Source organism: Mustela lutreola, chromosome 6 (assembly GCF_030435805.1).
Source record: "Mustela lutreola isolate mMusLut2 chromosome 6, mMusLut2.pri, whole genome shotgun sequence".
Lineage (NCBI taxonomy): Eukaryota > Metazoa > Chordata > Mammalia > Carnivora > Mustelidae > Mustela > Mustela lutreola.
This window is the reverse complement of record NC_081295.1, coordinates 113318291-113332821: the sequence shown is the minus strand read 5'-3', so window position 1 is coordinate 113332821 and position 14531 is coordinate 113318291. Positions and strand designations below refer to the sequence as shown.

At 34.0% G+C, this 14531-nt stretch overlaps 1 protein-coding gene across 4 annotated transcripts in view; it reads right to left on the bottom strand.

Moving 5' to 3' along the window:
• SMAP1 (small ArfGAP 1) overlaps nt 1–14531 on the bottom strand; it is a 167630-nt gene that overhangs the window by 88230 nt on the left and 64869 nt on the right. For all 4 annotated transcript variants that reach the window (XM_059178391.1, XM_059178392.1, XM_059178393.1 and 1 more), the window contains exon 4: nt 9523–9598. In XM_059178391.1, the coding sequence (XP_059034374.1) occupies nt 9523–9598 (76 nt within the window). The remainder of the gene's footprint in view (nt 1–9522; nt 9599–14531) is intronic.

The window sequence follows — 14531 nt, the reverse complement described above, 5'->3', positions numbered from 1 at the left end:
ATTTCAGAAATATGCCAAAAGAAAAAAGCCAGACACCGAAGAGTACAAAGGCACAAAGGAACTTTTTGGAGCAAAGGAAAGATTCTATATGCCCTCTTTGATGGCTACACAGAGTTATTTTTCAATGAGCTATGGGTGGGGGATGGGGGATGAATATTAAGAAGCACTTGTGAAGAGCACTGAGTGTTTGTACATGATCAACCACCTCTGAATTCTACCTCTGAAACCAATATTGCACTGTGTTGACTAACTAGAATTTAAATAAAACTTTGAGGGAAAAGAAAAGTCAATGAAATGTACCTTAAATTGTCTTTTATTGCACATAAATTTTATCTTCAATAAAATTAATTTTTAAAAAGTCAATGAGCAGTGTAAGATACATTATATGAGCAAGGAATGAGGAAATAGAAGTCAACATACTGACAATCAGAAGCAAGAAACACCAAAGAACAGATAGATGAGGGAGAACAAAAAAAGCAGGGGAAAAGAAAAAATACAGAGGCCAGAAAAACTAGCTGCTCTTGAGTATTCTTTCTTAATCTCTCAGAACCACTTTTTGCCATCTTCTCCACTAAGAACTAATAGAAAATCACCATCATCTGTCACCTGGATTAATCCTTTGGCTTCCTTGCCCTAAGTCTTGCTCTTCTCCAAACTGTAATATTCTCAAATGCAAATCTGATCACTGGATATCCTTAGTTAGAAGCTTTAAACAGTTCATATGTATTACATACGGACAGAGTCCAAACTCCTTAACTAGGCCACAAGTGTCATCTACTTTATCTCCTTACCCTTTCCTGCCCTACTAAACTACTGTCTAGCCATAAACAACTCCCCTTTGGTTCTAGTTCTCAAGTCTGCTTCTCTTGCTTCTGTCTTTGCTTCTGCTATTTCCTCTGCCTGAAATATCCACAGTTTCTATTAGCTCTTACTCATCCTGTAATTTTAAGCTGACACTGCCTCTTCCAGGAAGTATTCCTTCATCACTCCAGTTGCAATTAAGTAGCCACTTGAGATACTCCCAAAGCACTTTCTATAATACATTCTTATTCACATGACATCTTGTAGAGATCCAATTACTTAAGAGTATCCTTTGTTCAACTGACTTGACTTCTCAAAGACAGACACTTTGTGTTCTGTTCACTATCTTTAGCACTTGGCACTCAACAAGTCTCAGTAAGTACTTCTAAATGTTAGAGCAAAATAAAAAAAGGAGGAAAGGAGCATCTCAGAGGAAGAACCAAAAAGAGGCTCAATCTCAGCAATTAGCATTGTCCTTTTTAAGTTCACTACTCACTAGCATACTTTTCTGAAATCTTATATGTTAGTTACTATCAAATTCATAATTTATTTTGTAACTAGAATTTAACACACCATTTCACTGGATGCTAGTACTTTTAGAGAGAGAGAGAGAGAGAGCAGAAAAGACTCTGACCTTAGAAAATTTCACTGGAAATTGGTGGGGTGAGTAAATTCAGCTGTTATGACTGAATGTCCCTCTATTACCTACTGTTCTCCTGCCCAACTCCTCCATCCATGAGAGAATGCACAGTGGGAACCAAGTAAAGATGATATCCTTTAGGAGTAAATGAGTTAGAGTCCTATCAATTATTCTCAAGCCCAGAGGTTCCTCTGTAGGCCACCATCAAAGTAACCTGAATGTGAAGAAACTCCTAAGGCAATACAACTACATAAACTCAGCTCTTGCAAAAGAAAAACTGATCAGGCAAAACAGGTTTCCCGCCTACCAGGATAAGGTGAATAAACACATTTTGAAATGGTATTACAAAGAAAATATGAGTATGATTATTTGAAGGCCATCAGGCAAAATGTTCTTTTATCTTTTCAGGAAAATATCACATTATTTTCTGGATCAATTTTTTCTCCATATCACCATTTTCAACAAAATAATGCTATAATAATAAAATCTAGTGTTCTAAAACACTGAAAAACGTAAGAACAATAAAGAAGGCCATATGGATTAATTACTAGCAATACACTGCTTCAAACCCATTTTGGAAACTCCTGGATATGTTTTCTAAGTGTAGATTTTACCATAACAATTCTCAAATAGCTGTGTCATGAGCTTTCAAAATACTGCAAAGCTCAGGTTTTTCAGGAGCCCAGAAATCATCTTAAAAATATGATTTCCAGGGGTACCTGGGTGGTTCAGTCAGTTAAGCATCTGCCATAGGCTTGGGTCATGATCCTGGAGTCCCAGTATGGAGCTCCCAGTATGGAGCTCCCTGCTCAGTGGGGGCATCTGCTTCTCCTCTAAACCTTCCCCCTGCTTGTGCTCTCTTTGGTTTGTAAGTGCACGCTCGCTCTCTCTCTCAAATAAATAAAATCATTTAAAAAATGATTTCCAGTGTCAATGTAATTGACACAAAAGCTGAAAATACATTTATTGAACTAATAAATAAATTGTACAAAAGACACCATCAATGAACCAGTATGAGGCTTATTAAAAGACTTTAATCAACTAAGTAACCACAGCCTCCAAATATGTAGGAGAAGCCTAAATTTTAATATACTAACTTTAAAATCTTTGCATAGGTCACTATCAAATATAGAAATCTGGAGTAAAACTTTCAAAATATAAGTCCTTTAAAGGCCACATCAAGTAACTGGCAGACCATAATTAAAAGGCTGATGAAAATGTGGATATATGAATCAAACAACTCAAGTCAAAATTGTGCCAATAATCTAAAGTCTTACAGTTAAGTTTGAATATTCACATTTCTTAATTATCTACCTGTTTGAAGGCACTTGGCACTGACACCTTTCCCATCTTCCTTCAATATAATCATTACAATAGCTTATCTTTATTAAGCACTTATGTGCTAGGCACTCTATTAAAAATGCAACATGCTTCATCTTATTTAACTCTTACATCAATACTATGAAATATATACATCATGATCAGTTCTAGTCCACAGAAGAGGAAAATAAAATTGCAATGAAAAGAATTAAGAAGGAAAGCCAACTTGAAACTGTTTTATACTAATCCTAACTCACTACCTAATTATTCATCTAAGTTTCTCATCCCTATTAAAGAACATTTAAAATTCATTGCAACTCACGTTGTCTTGAAATTGCATATCTTAAATAATTATATAATCATCAATTAACTGTAAACAGAGCTTAATAAAATTACTAGGGCTATCTCATTTTTATAGTAATAAAATGTAGAAACATTGTTTCTATAATAATTGCTAAGTTGAAATAATGAATTTACTTTTGTTGTATTAAATATCAGTCTTTATACATATACATATATACAAAACAAGTAAACATTTTATTGTTTTTAAACCTTTATGTAATATTCAACTATATAGCAACTGATTATAATTTTATGTGAAATTCAGACTAGAGAATTAAAATCTTTATGTGCTACAAATTCAAGTATATACTCAAACTGCGTTCAAGAGCTTTCTTCTGAGAAATGAGAAGTGGTAAAGGAAGCAACCAATATGTCAGACAAATTGAAACAAAACAAGCAAGTGCTTATTTTTAAAGTCACTAACTCCCAAAGATTATGAATTGTTTTCCAAGACAAAATTGAGGAAGTCAGGGAATCAGGATTAAATAGTCACAGTTACCTATACATTTGCCCCTCTACTAGATTTTCTTTTTGTTTCTGATCATTATGATGGCAAATGAATAATGTGATTATGGAAATGTATGTGGGGTAGGAAGAAAGGGGTGAAAGAAGGGAGAAAGAGGGGAGGAAGAAAGAGTGAGAGAGAGGACAGGAAGTGGAAAGAAAAGCTGCTGATAGAAAAGAGCAAATATATGGCAGAGTTCAGCCCCATCTACTAAAGAACTGTGAGCTCTTCTAGCAACTCACCTAATCACTGTGCTTGCGATTGTGATTCACTACTGGTTAAGAGGGGAAGGAGAGAGGACAGGGAGAACAGATTTCTGTATTCAAAATTTTTCAAATTCTCTTATCACTCATTCAGTTAAGGAACAACCAGGAAGGTTAGACTCATTCTGTATCACTGTGGTAAGAATTCTAAGCTGGCCATCACAATTCCCACCCACTGGTATACATACTCTATATAAAGCCCTCCCCTTAAGTATGGGCAGGACTGTGAATATAATGGTCTCTCTTGACTAGGTTGTTATATGACAAAGGTTAAAAATTTACAAGTGTGGGCGCCTGGGTGGCTCAGTGGGTTAAGCCGCTGCCTTTGGCTCAGGTCATGATCTCATGATCTCTGCTCAGCAGGGAGCCTGCTTCCTCCTCTCTCTGCCTGCCTCTCTGCCTACTTGTGATCTCTCTCTGTCAAATAAATAAATAAAATCTTAAAAAAAAAATTTACAAGTGTAACTAAGATCCCCAAATGCTTAATAATGGATTAATCAAATGAGAGACTCTTCGGGGGTGTGCCTAGCCTGATCAGATGAGCCCCTAAAAGGGGCTTCCGAAAATAGGAGATCTGACGTGTGAGAGAAATTCTCCAATGAAGAAATAAGCTTTTATGTTATAAGAGAATGGAGTTAACTGTTAAAGACCTGAGGGTGGCCCCTAGGAACTGAGTGGTCCCAATATGAAACCAGGAACATAGGACCATAGTCATACAAGCATAAGGAAATGAATTCTGACAACAATCAGGCACCTGGAAGACAAGGAGCCTCAGATAATAAGATCGCATCCCTGCCCAATAATTTCAACCTGGTGATATCCTGAGCTGAGAATTGAGCTAACCCCCTGCCCATACTCTTAGTCAACAGAAACTGTAAGATAACAAATCCGTTGTCATTTGAAGTCATTAAGTTTCTAGCAATGTTAAATGGCAAGAGAAAATTAATATAACGATGCTTTACTCAAAGAAGGAAGAAGTCCTCCATATAATCCCTATTTGCCTTTTGAGACTTACTTCCTCATATACTTATTCCCTCCTCATCATCTACTCATGCTGGAAAGTCCTCTTTCACACTCACTAGACAAGACAACAAACCCAAACAACAAATAATATACCCGAACTCTCTTTCCTCTTTATCTTAGGTTAGCATAGATGAGATAAAATGTCCCTTCAACCTGAAATGTCCTTTCTGCACTATCAACACTCAGCCTACTTTCTCTTTGCTGAAATCCTACATTTTTATTAAGGATAATTTTAAATATACCTCCTTTAAAAGTTCTCCCCATGAAAATTAACTAGTGCTACCAAAATTCTGTGTTCCCATTGCACTTTTATTCTTCTAACAGTTACTACAGTGTGATTTAGAATACAACTCAGTGTACATGTACATTACACTGGATAATGTTTGAGATGAGAGGAGGCTAAGACTGAACAAAGACTGTATCACTTCTGGGGCATCTGGGTGGTTCAGTTGGTTAAGTGTCTGACTCTTAGTTTTGGCTGAGGTCATGATCTGTGGGTCGGGGGTCGAGCCCCAAGGGCAGGCTCCCCACTCAGTACAGAATCTGCTGCTTCCCCCTCACCTTTTGCCCCTCCCCCTCTCACACACTAGCAGGCACGCGCTCTTGCGTACTCTCTCTCTCTGAAATAAATCTTTTTTAAAAAGATTCTACATTTCAATCTCAGTGCCTCCTAGATGGTATATATTCAATGATTGCTTGTTCCATGACTAAATGCACAAATAAAGGAAGAAACAATCCAAGGGAACTTCAACAGCTAATCTCTCAATTTTATATATAGTTTCAAAATGAGAGGCTAACATAGATATTAGGAGTGAGGAAGAGAAGTACTGAGGGTTGGTATTAATAAGGGTTGATAGGCTATGCCCACATTGGTGCCCAGCACCATGCAGTTACTTTAAAATATACAAAAGAAATGAAATCTTTTTGTTTGTTTGTTTGTTTAAGGCTACAAAACAGTACAAACTGTAGTACCAAAACATTTCTACTTGGAAATATATTTTCCTTTGTTTTTGTTTTGTCTAAATTTTGCTTTTCCCCTTTAAGTTTCCTCCCTTAATTCACACTTACAGTACTATACCGCACTCAAAATCATACAGTCAGATCACAGGGTTCCTCCACAAAGCAGCACATACAAACCTCCCCGTTTTCTCAGACGCATCATGTTTATATGACCAGATACCACATTTATTTACAACTTGCTGAAGGCAGTTTTTAAAAATACAAATAAATGCCTGGATATGAAGGCAGTACCATACTAGATTCTCATACTCTACATGATGGATTCCTATGGGGCTTAGTTCATGGACTCATTAAATGGCCTGGCAGGCAGGGGGTCAATATCACAGAAAAACAGCCAAACTCTTTGCCACTGTTATCTTGAAGTTTATTGCTTTGTATTTTGCCACAACAATCTGAAATATTTATGTTTCAGAAGGTCAAGAAATTTGTCATTTTTTAAAAGGGTTTAAGAAATTAAATTACTGCCTTACATAGATAAACAGGGTCAATCTTTAGGACCTTATTCTTATTTAAAATAAGAAAATAATAAGAGCAGTTATTGTCAACACTAAAAAATACTAGCTAAGAGTAGAGAGAAAAACTATATAAATCAGAAACAAAACCTATAAAGATAAAGCAATATGGAGCCATTTAATATCAGGGTAAGAGCCATATCAAGCTTAATAGCCATTTCATGATATCGTCTTATCAGAGTACAACTAGTATAATTAGTATTCAAACTGTCTCTCCTTAGATATTCCCTTAAATGCACTAGTGCTCCATAAGTACCTTAGATATACAGTTCTTATACTTTGTCTCAGGTTTATTTTTTTAACCTTGTCTCATCCTCCCAAAGAAATTAAATCTCTGAAAGCAAAGGTCATGCCCTCTTTGGTTCAGTATACCAGGAGCCTGGGACTATAACAAGTGACCAAAAACAATCTGAATGACTGTTCAACCTATTACTGAAGACAAAACAAAATATATAAATATATAATGATGTAATGTAATTCTCAGTGATATGTAAGATTAGTTGTTTACACACTGATTGCCATGAAAGAGGAAGAAATGTTTTAAACTTGCTAGAACATAATTTTTTTTAATTATTATTTTGCTTATAAATGAATAGGTGGAATACATCTTCCCTTGGGTTAAATGTGATTTTCGTGAGCTTTTCTAAATCTTCATTATACAAATAATATAAACTCAAGAATACACAATCTTCTACCTTGGTATTTCCGTTCTCCAGTGTAAAAAAAATGTAAAAACTTGTAGAATGAATACCTCTATAAACCTACCAATACTCATCAAATGTTAACACCATGCCATGCTTGTTTTCTCTCTACACAGACAGACATACACATAAACTCAGTTGCCAGGTTTCCTTGAACCATTTAAAATTATTTATTATTATTATTCTTTGAAAATGAGTTAGATATCATGACACTTGATCCCTAAATATTTTATCCCAGTACATATCTCTTAATTAATAAAGAAATTCTTTTAACTGAACATAATACTATTATCACATCTGGGGGGGTGGGTATTACATAGCAACAGTTATCCTCCAAAGATAAAACAGTTTTCCTTCTATTACTACATAAAAACAATTTCCAAATTGTTGTCAAGAAGGAAAAAAATAATATAAATATAATTAAAAACAACAAAAATGTTTAGGATTTTTTAAGAGATAAGAGATTTTTTAAGAGATTTAAGAGGGAAGAAAAATGTAAGAGACTATAACTACAGAGAACAAACTGAGGGTTGCTGGAGGGAACAAGGCAGGGGATGGGTTAGATGGCTGATAGGTATTAAGGAGGGCACTTGTGATGAGCACTGGATGTTGTGTGTAAGTGATGCACCACTAAATTCTACACTTGAAACCAATATTAAATGGTATGCTATGCAAACTAACTAGAATTTAAATAAAAACTTGAAGGGTAAAAAGGATATATAATGTAAAGCTATATGTTTTTATAAACTATACAAAAATAATTTCTTAAGATTTCATATGAAAATATATTACTTATGTTTTATAGTCAGTCCTTTCCCCCCCATAATACTACAAACTAAATTTAATTCTATGGACGTTGTAAGCAGTGTTCTCAATACTATCAATTTTTATCAATCTTTTTTTTTAAACATCTTAATTTTATTTTTTTCAGTGTTCCAGGATTCATTGTTCATGTACCACATCCAGTGCTCCATGCAATGCATGCCCTCCTTAACACCTACCATCTGACTCAACCATTCCCCCCACCCCCTCCCTTCCAAAACCCTGTTTGTTTCTCATAGTCCACATGAGTCTCATAGTCTCATGCTTCATCTCCCCCTCTGATTTCCCCAAATTCACTTTTCCTTTCTTTTTCCTAATATCCTCCATGTTATTCCTTATGCTCCACAAGTGAAACCATATGATAATTGACTTTCTCTGCTTGATTTATTTCACTCAGCATAATCTCCTCCAGTCCCATCCATGTTGACACAAAAGCTGAGTATTCATCCTTTCTGATGGCTCTGTAATATTCCATTGTATATATGATTTATCAATCTTTCAAAAGATTTCCTCTCCTATATCCAAATGCAGCCTAAACTCTATATACAGGGTTTCTTTGTTTCAAAATATACATTTTTGACACTTTATACATTTTTAGCAAGACTTTTTCATGACCAGTGTATTACAATATCCTTACTTTGTTAGTATTTTATCAACTTTTTTAGTATATTGCTTCTCCATATGGACAGAAAAGAAAAACCCAATTTGTATACAAAATGAGATGAAATTATTATCTCCAAATTGCTTGACAGTTTACTTAACCACAAGATTAACTGTTTACAGCTTGGCTTAATAAGCCAAATCTAGGAATCAAAGGCAAAAAACAAAAACAAACCAAAAAATCCAATTGCAATAGTAAAGACAATTAGTTTTAAACTGTTATTAACTGGAATGAGAAAAATTAATCAGAATAAAGCTAAAAAGAAACAGATATAACTGATCACTACAATAAGGTCTCAACTATTAGGTATCAAAATGCTTGATAATAACCAATTACAATGCTATGTCTTAATATACATATGTCTGGACACATCCACTAAAGCCCTTAGGAGACAATAAATTGCCTTGTCTCTATTTCATTCATTTCCAGAATTGAGTGAAGTAATTTTCCCTCCCCCCTTTTTCAATTAGTGAATTTATCTTTCTGCAAATTTCATAAATTAATAAATGGCATTTATTCAGAACACATTCTTTCCTGAATCAAGAGTTCTGCTTTGTGAGCGCTCCATAAATACGTGAAAAAAAATTCCAGTGTTTAAATTTTTTCAAGTATGTAACTACATATAATTTTACAGTAACAAATAACTATGCTGTTTTGTATGTTAAAAGTTTTGAGATCTGGGGAGCCCGGATGGCTCCATGGGTTAAGCGTCTAATGATTTCAGCTCAAGTCATGATCTCAGGGTCATGAGATGGAGCCCTGAGTAGGGCTCTGTGCTCAGCGGGTAGCTGGCTCGAAAGTCTTTCCTTCTGCCCCTCCCCATTCCTTCGGTCTCAAATAAATAAATCTTAAAAAAGTTTGAGATCTATTCAACAAACATCAATTGGTGATACAAATGAAGATTTTACTCACATTTGTAATAGCTATTGCATTTTTATCGTAGTATTTCTTCTTTTCATATTTATCTCTGATGAAAAACTCCACTGCTCTGAAAACAGATAACTTAAGGAAAAGCATGAGTTCAGTGACAATGTATACTCCCCTTTATTCATTCCTTCCACAAAGCCTACACTCTACATTCAAGTATCCTCCTCCCCATGTGCTTTCCTCTCACATTATTTCTGCAACTAAATTCTGTAACTTACCTTTTTTTTAGCCACACAAGTTCTCCCCATTCAACAAAAACCACCTAACCCAATTCTAGAATGAAAAGTAACCACACTCCCCAAATCTCCACCTCCAACCAAACTCAATTAAAGTTCATTTTAAATTCTCAGTGTAAGGAAATTAATAACCATGTGGTACCCACAATGTACCAGACACTGTGTGCTATGTGTTGTTCATAGTTTATTTCAATCCTTCCACAACCCACTAATTTATATATGTATATATAAATAATATGTATATATTATTTCCACATCACAGATGAATAATTAGCAACTTAGAAAAATTACACAATTGTGATTTCAATACTTCTGTTCTTTCCCACCATACATGGCTTCCCCTGGTTGCATCATAGAGGATTCCCTGTGTTATAGAAGAATGGAGGCCTTTTTATTTTTCTTTCAAAGCTGAGGAATGGAGAAGTCAAGAAGCTACAACCAAAGTTAGTACTATTTAAATTTTTGGAGTTAGCTGGGCTAGCCTTATATGTTGACAGAGTGAGCCATTTCTAGTGGGATTTCAGGGTTTTGAGTTATCTGATATTCACTTCTCTTACCACTCAATCACTGCTTTATCATATTTCATTAAAATGGGAATTCTTCCACCAGAGATTCATAACCTTTCAGCACCATGATCCCCTTTGGTAGTCAGGCAAAGCCTATGAACTCCTTCCTGGGGCAGTGCTTTTAAATGTGTAAAATAAAATACAAAGAATTTCAAAGGAAATGAATTATACTGAAATACAATCTCTACAGATACTCATTAAGACATCCTTCTGTTCAAAAGAATAGTTATCTGAAGCAGTAAAGCAAACATTTTCAGGCAATAACTCCTTATTAGAAGTTAATAACAGCCTTTTAAATTGACAGTTGAGGCAACAGTAAATAGAAAGAGCTGAACAATATACAGTGGATATTAAAAAGTTGGGGCATTATGAAAGCACTCAAAAGGGGAAATCTAAAATTTAATTTATTAAGTCAGCTGAACGAAAGCTATTTTTAAAGACAGTTTCTACAACCTGAATATGTGAAGGGCACTTTATATGATCTTTATCTTCCTTTTTTCCTCTTAACAACCTATAAGGTAGGTACCATTTCACAACTAAAAGTGAGGCACAGAGAGTTTAAAAAGTCTTCTGGGATTTTACAGTACAAGGAAGAGTTATGATTCAAAACTAGGAATATTTAACATCAACCTTTTCAGAATGTTGCTGATCAATACCAGTTCATCTGTGAATCAGTTATTTTATGCTAATGCTAATAAATATTTTAAAATCTAGAAAAGAATGTCAAATTTGGAGGGTATTTTCAAAGTATCCTTGGAGACCCTTTTAAGATAAAGGCCCCAAACCTACCATCAGGCTGCTTATTTAGGTATGTGAAAATTTTAGCAGCCAATTCGATATCAAGAAGTTACTACAAATAAGCCACTATTTCCATAAAATACAATAATGTTATTTTACTCAAACTTGTAATCAGCTAAACGTTAAGTGTGCTCATGATTGTAAATCCAAGTTCAATATACATTTTTCTATTTTTCTAACAGAAAAAAATGAAACAATTAAAAAAGTTGGCCTTTTGGATTAGGTCTACGCGTATGGACATATCAAGCAATTTTTACTGTAGACACAACTATTTACCTCCACAAAAGGAAGAGAACATACACTTCACTTAGACTGATGTCACTGTCACTTCAGATGATATGGAATATATTATTTGTACACTCATGTATTTTAGCAGCAATTATATTCATAATTATATATTATATAAAATGCAATGTAGTATATATATATATATGTATATATGTATACACAGCTATTTTTTAACTACAGAAAGTTTTTAGAGATCCCAAATTCTTTAATTATAATTTTTATATTTAAATATCAGAGAAAGTAACTTTGATAGTTTTCCTTCTTAAAGATAGAAACCATATTCATTTTAGATATTGTTTAGAGTATACTATACCTTAAAACTTGGAAAGATTACTACTCTTATCTACGAAATTAATACTCTAGCTATGAAAAAATGATCATGGTTTACGATTTTAAAAATTACTATTAGAGAAAAAACTCATTAAAGTTAGAAATAGAATATATAAAATAATTTAACCAACAGTAAACCTAAAATACTGAAAACTATGATGACTTTATAAATACTGAATTTGAAAAAGGGAAACATTTTAAGTATGCAATGTTTTCAAGTGAAAAATAATACAAACATCTGGTGAAATTACATGTTGCTGTGAATTTTCAGAAGTAACAGGTATCAATGAAATCTTAATTTATACTTAATGTATCTTATATAAATAATTCAAATACAGCTGAATCTGGTTCTGCTTAGGATACAAAACCCTCTCAGAAATAATCTAAGTAAAAATTTCTAAAATTCTGAGACGAAAGTTGATGTTTTCCAAAGATATTAAAATAAGATAAAATAAAATAAAATAAAATAAATCACTAAGGCAAGAGAACTTATTTAATCTTCCTAGTGTTAATATAAAACATTACTTTCCAAAAACCAATCAAAGCACACCACAATGTGCATTTTTCCATGGGAGTCATCTGAAAAAGGACGGTGATTTACAGAACATGCTATGTTCTTAATCGCTCTCAGTTCCTACATACCTCTTAGAGCAAGAACGTATCACACAGTCTTTATGTATATTTGTACAAGGTCCCAAATGCAAGCCAATTTTTCATTGTTAATTCACCTAAACAAACAATGATTTATTACTACGGTCCCCAAATTTTTTTTAGGGGGCCAGAAGGTAAATATTTTAAGCTTTGAAGGATAGTTGGTCTGTGTTGCAACTACTCAACTCTGCCTTTGTGGCTCCAAAGCAGCCTTGAAAATACATAAATCAATGGTCGTGTTCTAATAAACTTTATTTACAAAAACAGGAGCTGGCTCTTAGGCCTATAGTTAGTTATTTCTGAACTGTATCCCAATTTGGCCCAAATGGCAAAAAACCGTCAAGTTGGATTTATAGACCGTCTCTGTGTCTACAAATTGTTACTACAGACAACTTAAGGAATTTTGACATTTTGAGAACAGTTCTGCATTACATGCTGACCCTAGTACTAATTCTCCACAACGTACACCCTCATTTCTGGTACCAATAGGCACTTATTATTTAACTGGCAGTTGTTATTACCTCCAAGTCAGCTAATCTGCTGAACTTATACCTAGATACATAAAAAATGATAATCACACTCAACTCATAAAGTTGTTGAGAGCATACATATGAAGCATTTAGTGCAGCACCTAAGAGACAGTTAAGTACTCAATAAATGGAGTTAGCTTTTGCTTTTATATAATGTTTTATCTCAGTTTCCTCTCCTTTAAGATGGTGATACCACTGAGACCCATCTCACAGGATTATTGTCAGAATTAAATAAGCTAGTGTGTGAAAAGAACTAAGAGCAAGTGGCACACAGTGCTATTTAATTTTTAGCTCTTATCACCATGGTAAAGGGAGGTAATGGACAGAACTACAATGCTCAGGGCAAAGACAGCTTGCATAGCATCACGTATAAACCGACAGAGCAATTGAGAAACAGCGACAAAAGGACCAATGGATTTGGAGATCAATCAATACTCATCTTCATTTTCTAGTCTCTAGGTGTCATTTGAGACATGAGGATTTCTTTCTTTTTTTTTTTTTTTTACTGATAGACATCAATAATACAACCCAAAAAATTAGAAATAGAACAATAATATTTTCAGGAAATCAAGGTAAAGAAATATTAATAACAATTCAAGTTTAAGTAGTTGATTTGAGATTTAGTAAACAAAAACAAATACCCCAGAATTTTCCCCATGCCTATAGTTAAAAAACATTCAACAAAGCACCCTGAACTGTCCCTGTTCTCAAAACTAACCAACCCCCCAAAAGTTTAATATTGCTTTGTATTTTATCTCTTAACATATTTATTTATAATTTGACTTTTTTCCTTTCTTTAAAGATACCCTTTTAAAGACAATTAAATTAATATTTAGTCCCAAGAACCAAATCTTCCAGTTCCAGACACATTACCACTGACAGCAATAAAATCTTGAAAAGCTCAAAGGAGAAGAACTGCAGATTAGCTTTGGTGCACAATAGACCTCATGGAACCGAAGTAATTAAAGTTTTTAGATAAGATGAAATACCCTAATAATGAAAAGCTTAATGTAAAGCTTTATCATTTGTCATGCACTAGTACATGCAGCCTATAATTAACCACATCCCACATGAGAAATTATACTTTCACAGCAGCTTTTGCAAAACTCTGTAAATTGTAAAGGTTTAAAAAAAATGACAAATCTTGTTAAGAATGCAGTGAGGCCCCATATTATGTGAGTTTTACTCACTTTGGTTCCACTTGTCCCTGGGGATGAGGCAACGATATTTAAATCAATAAAAATGCAGAGATGTTAGGCTTTTTAAAGAGCAATGAAATTTAGAATGATTCATGAAATAAAGGAAGGGGACTAATTGTCTTACTAGTTTCCCTAATAAAACCTCCAAATCACAATGTTTCATAATTAAAAGAAGGGACTAAAGTGATGTTGCTATAATACTTAAGGTAAAACAATTTTTAAAGGTCATAGTATTTTATTAGATATAGGGTCTGGTCTCACGGTCCAAGACATGGCATTTTATACTCAAAGTAGCCATCTATCTCAAATATGTTTAGACAAAATCCCTCTTTAAGTATTTCCTAACAACCATTAGATTATTTTTTATGAATAGTAAAAAAATCAACACCTCATATA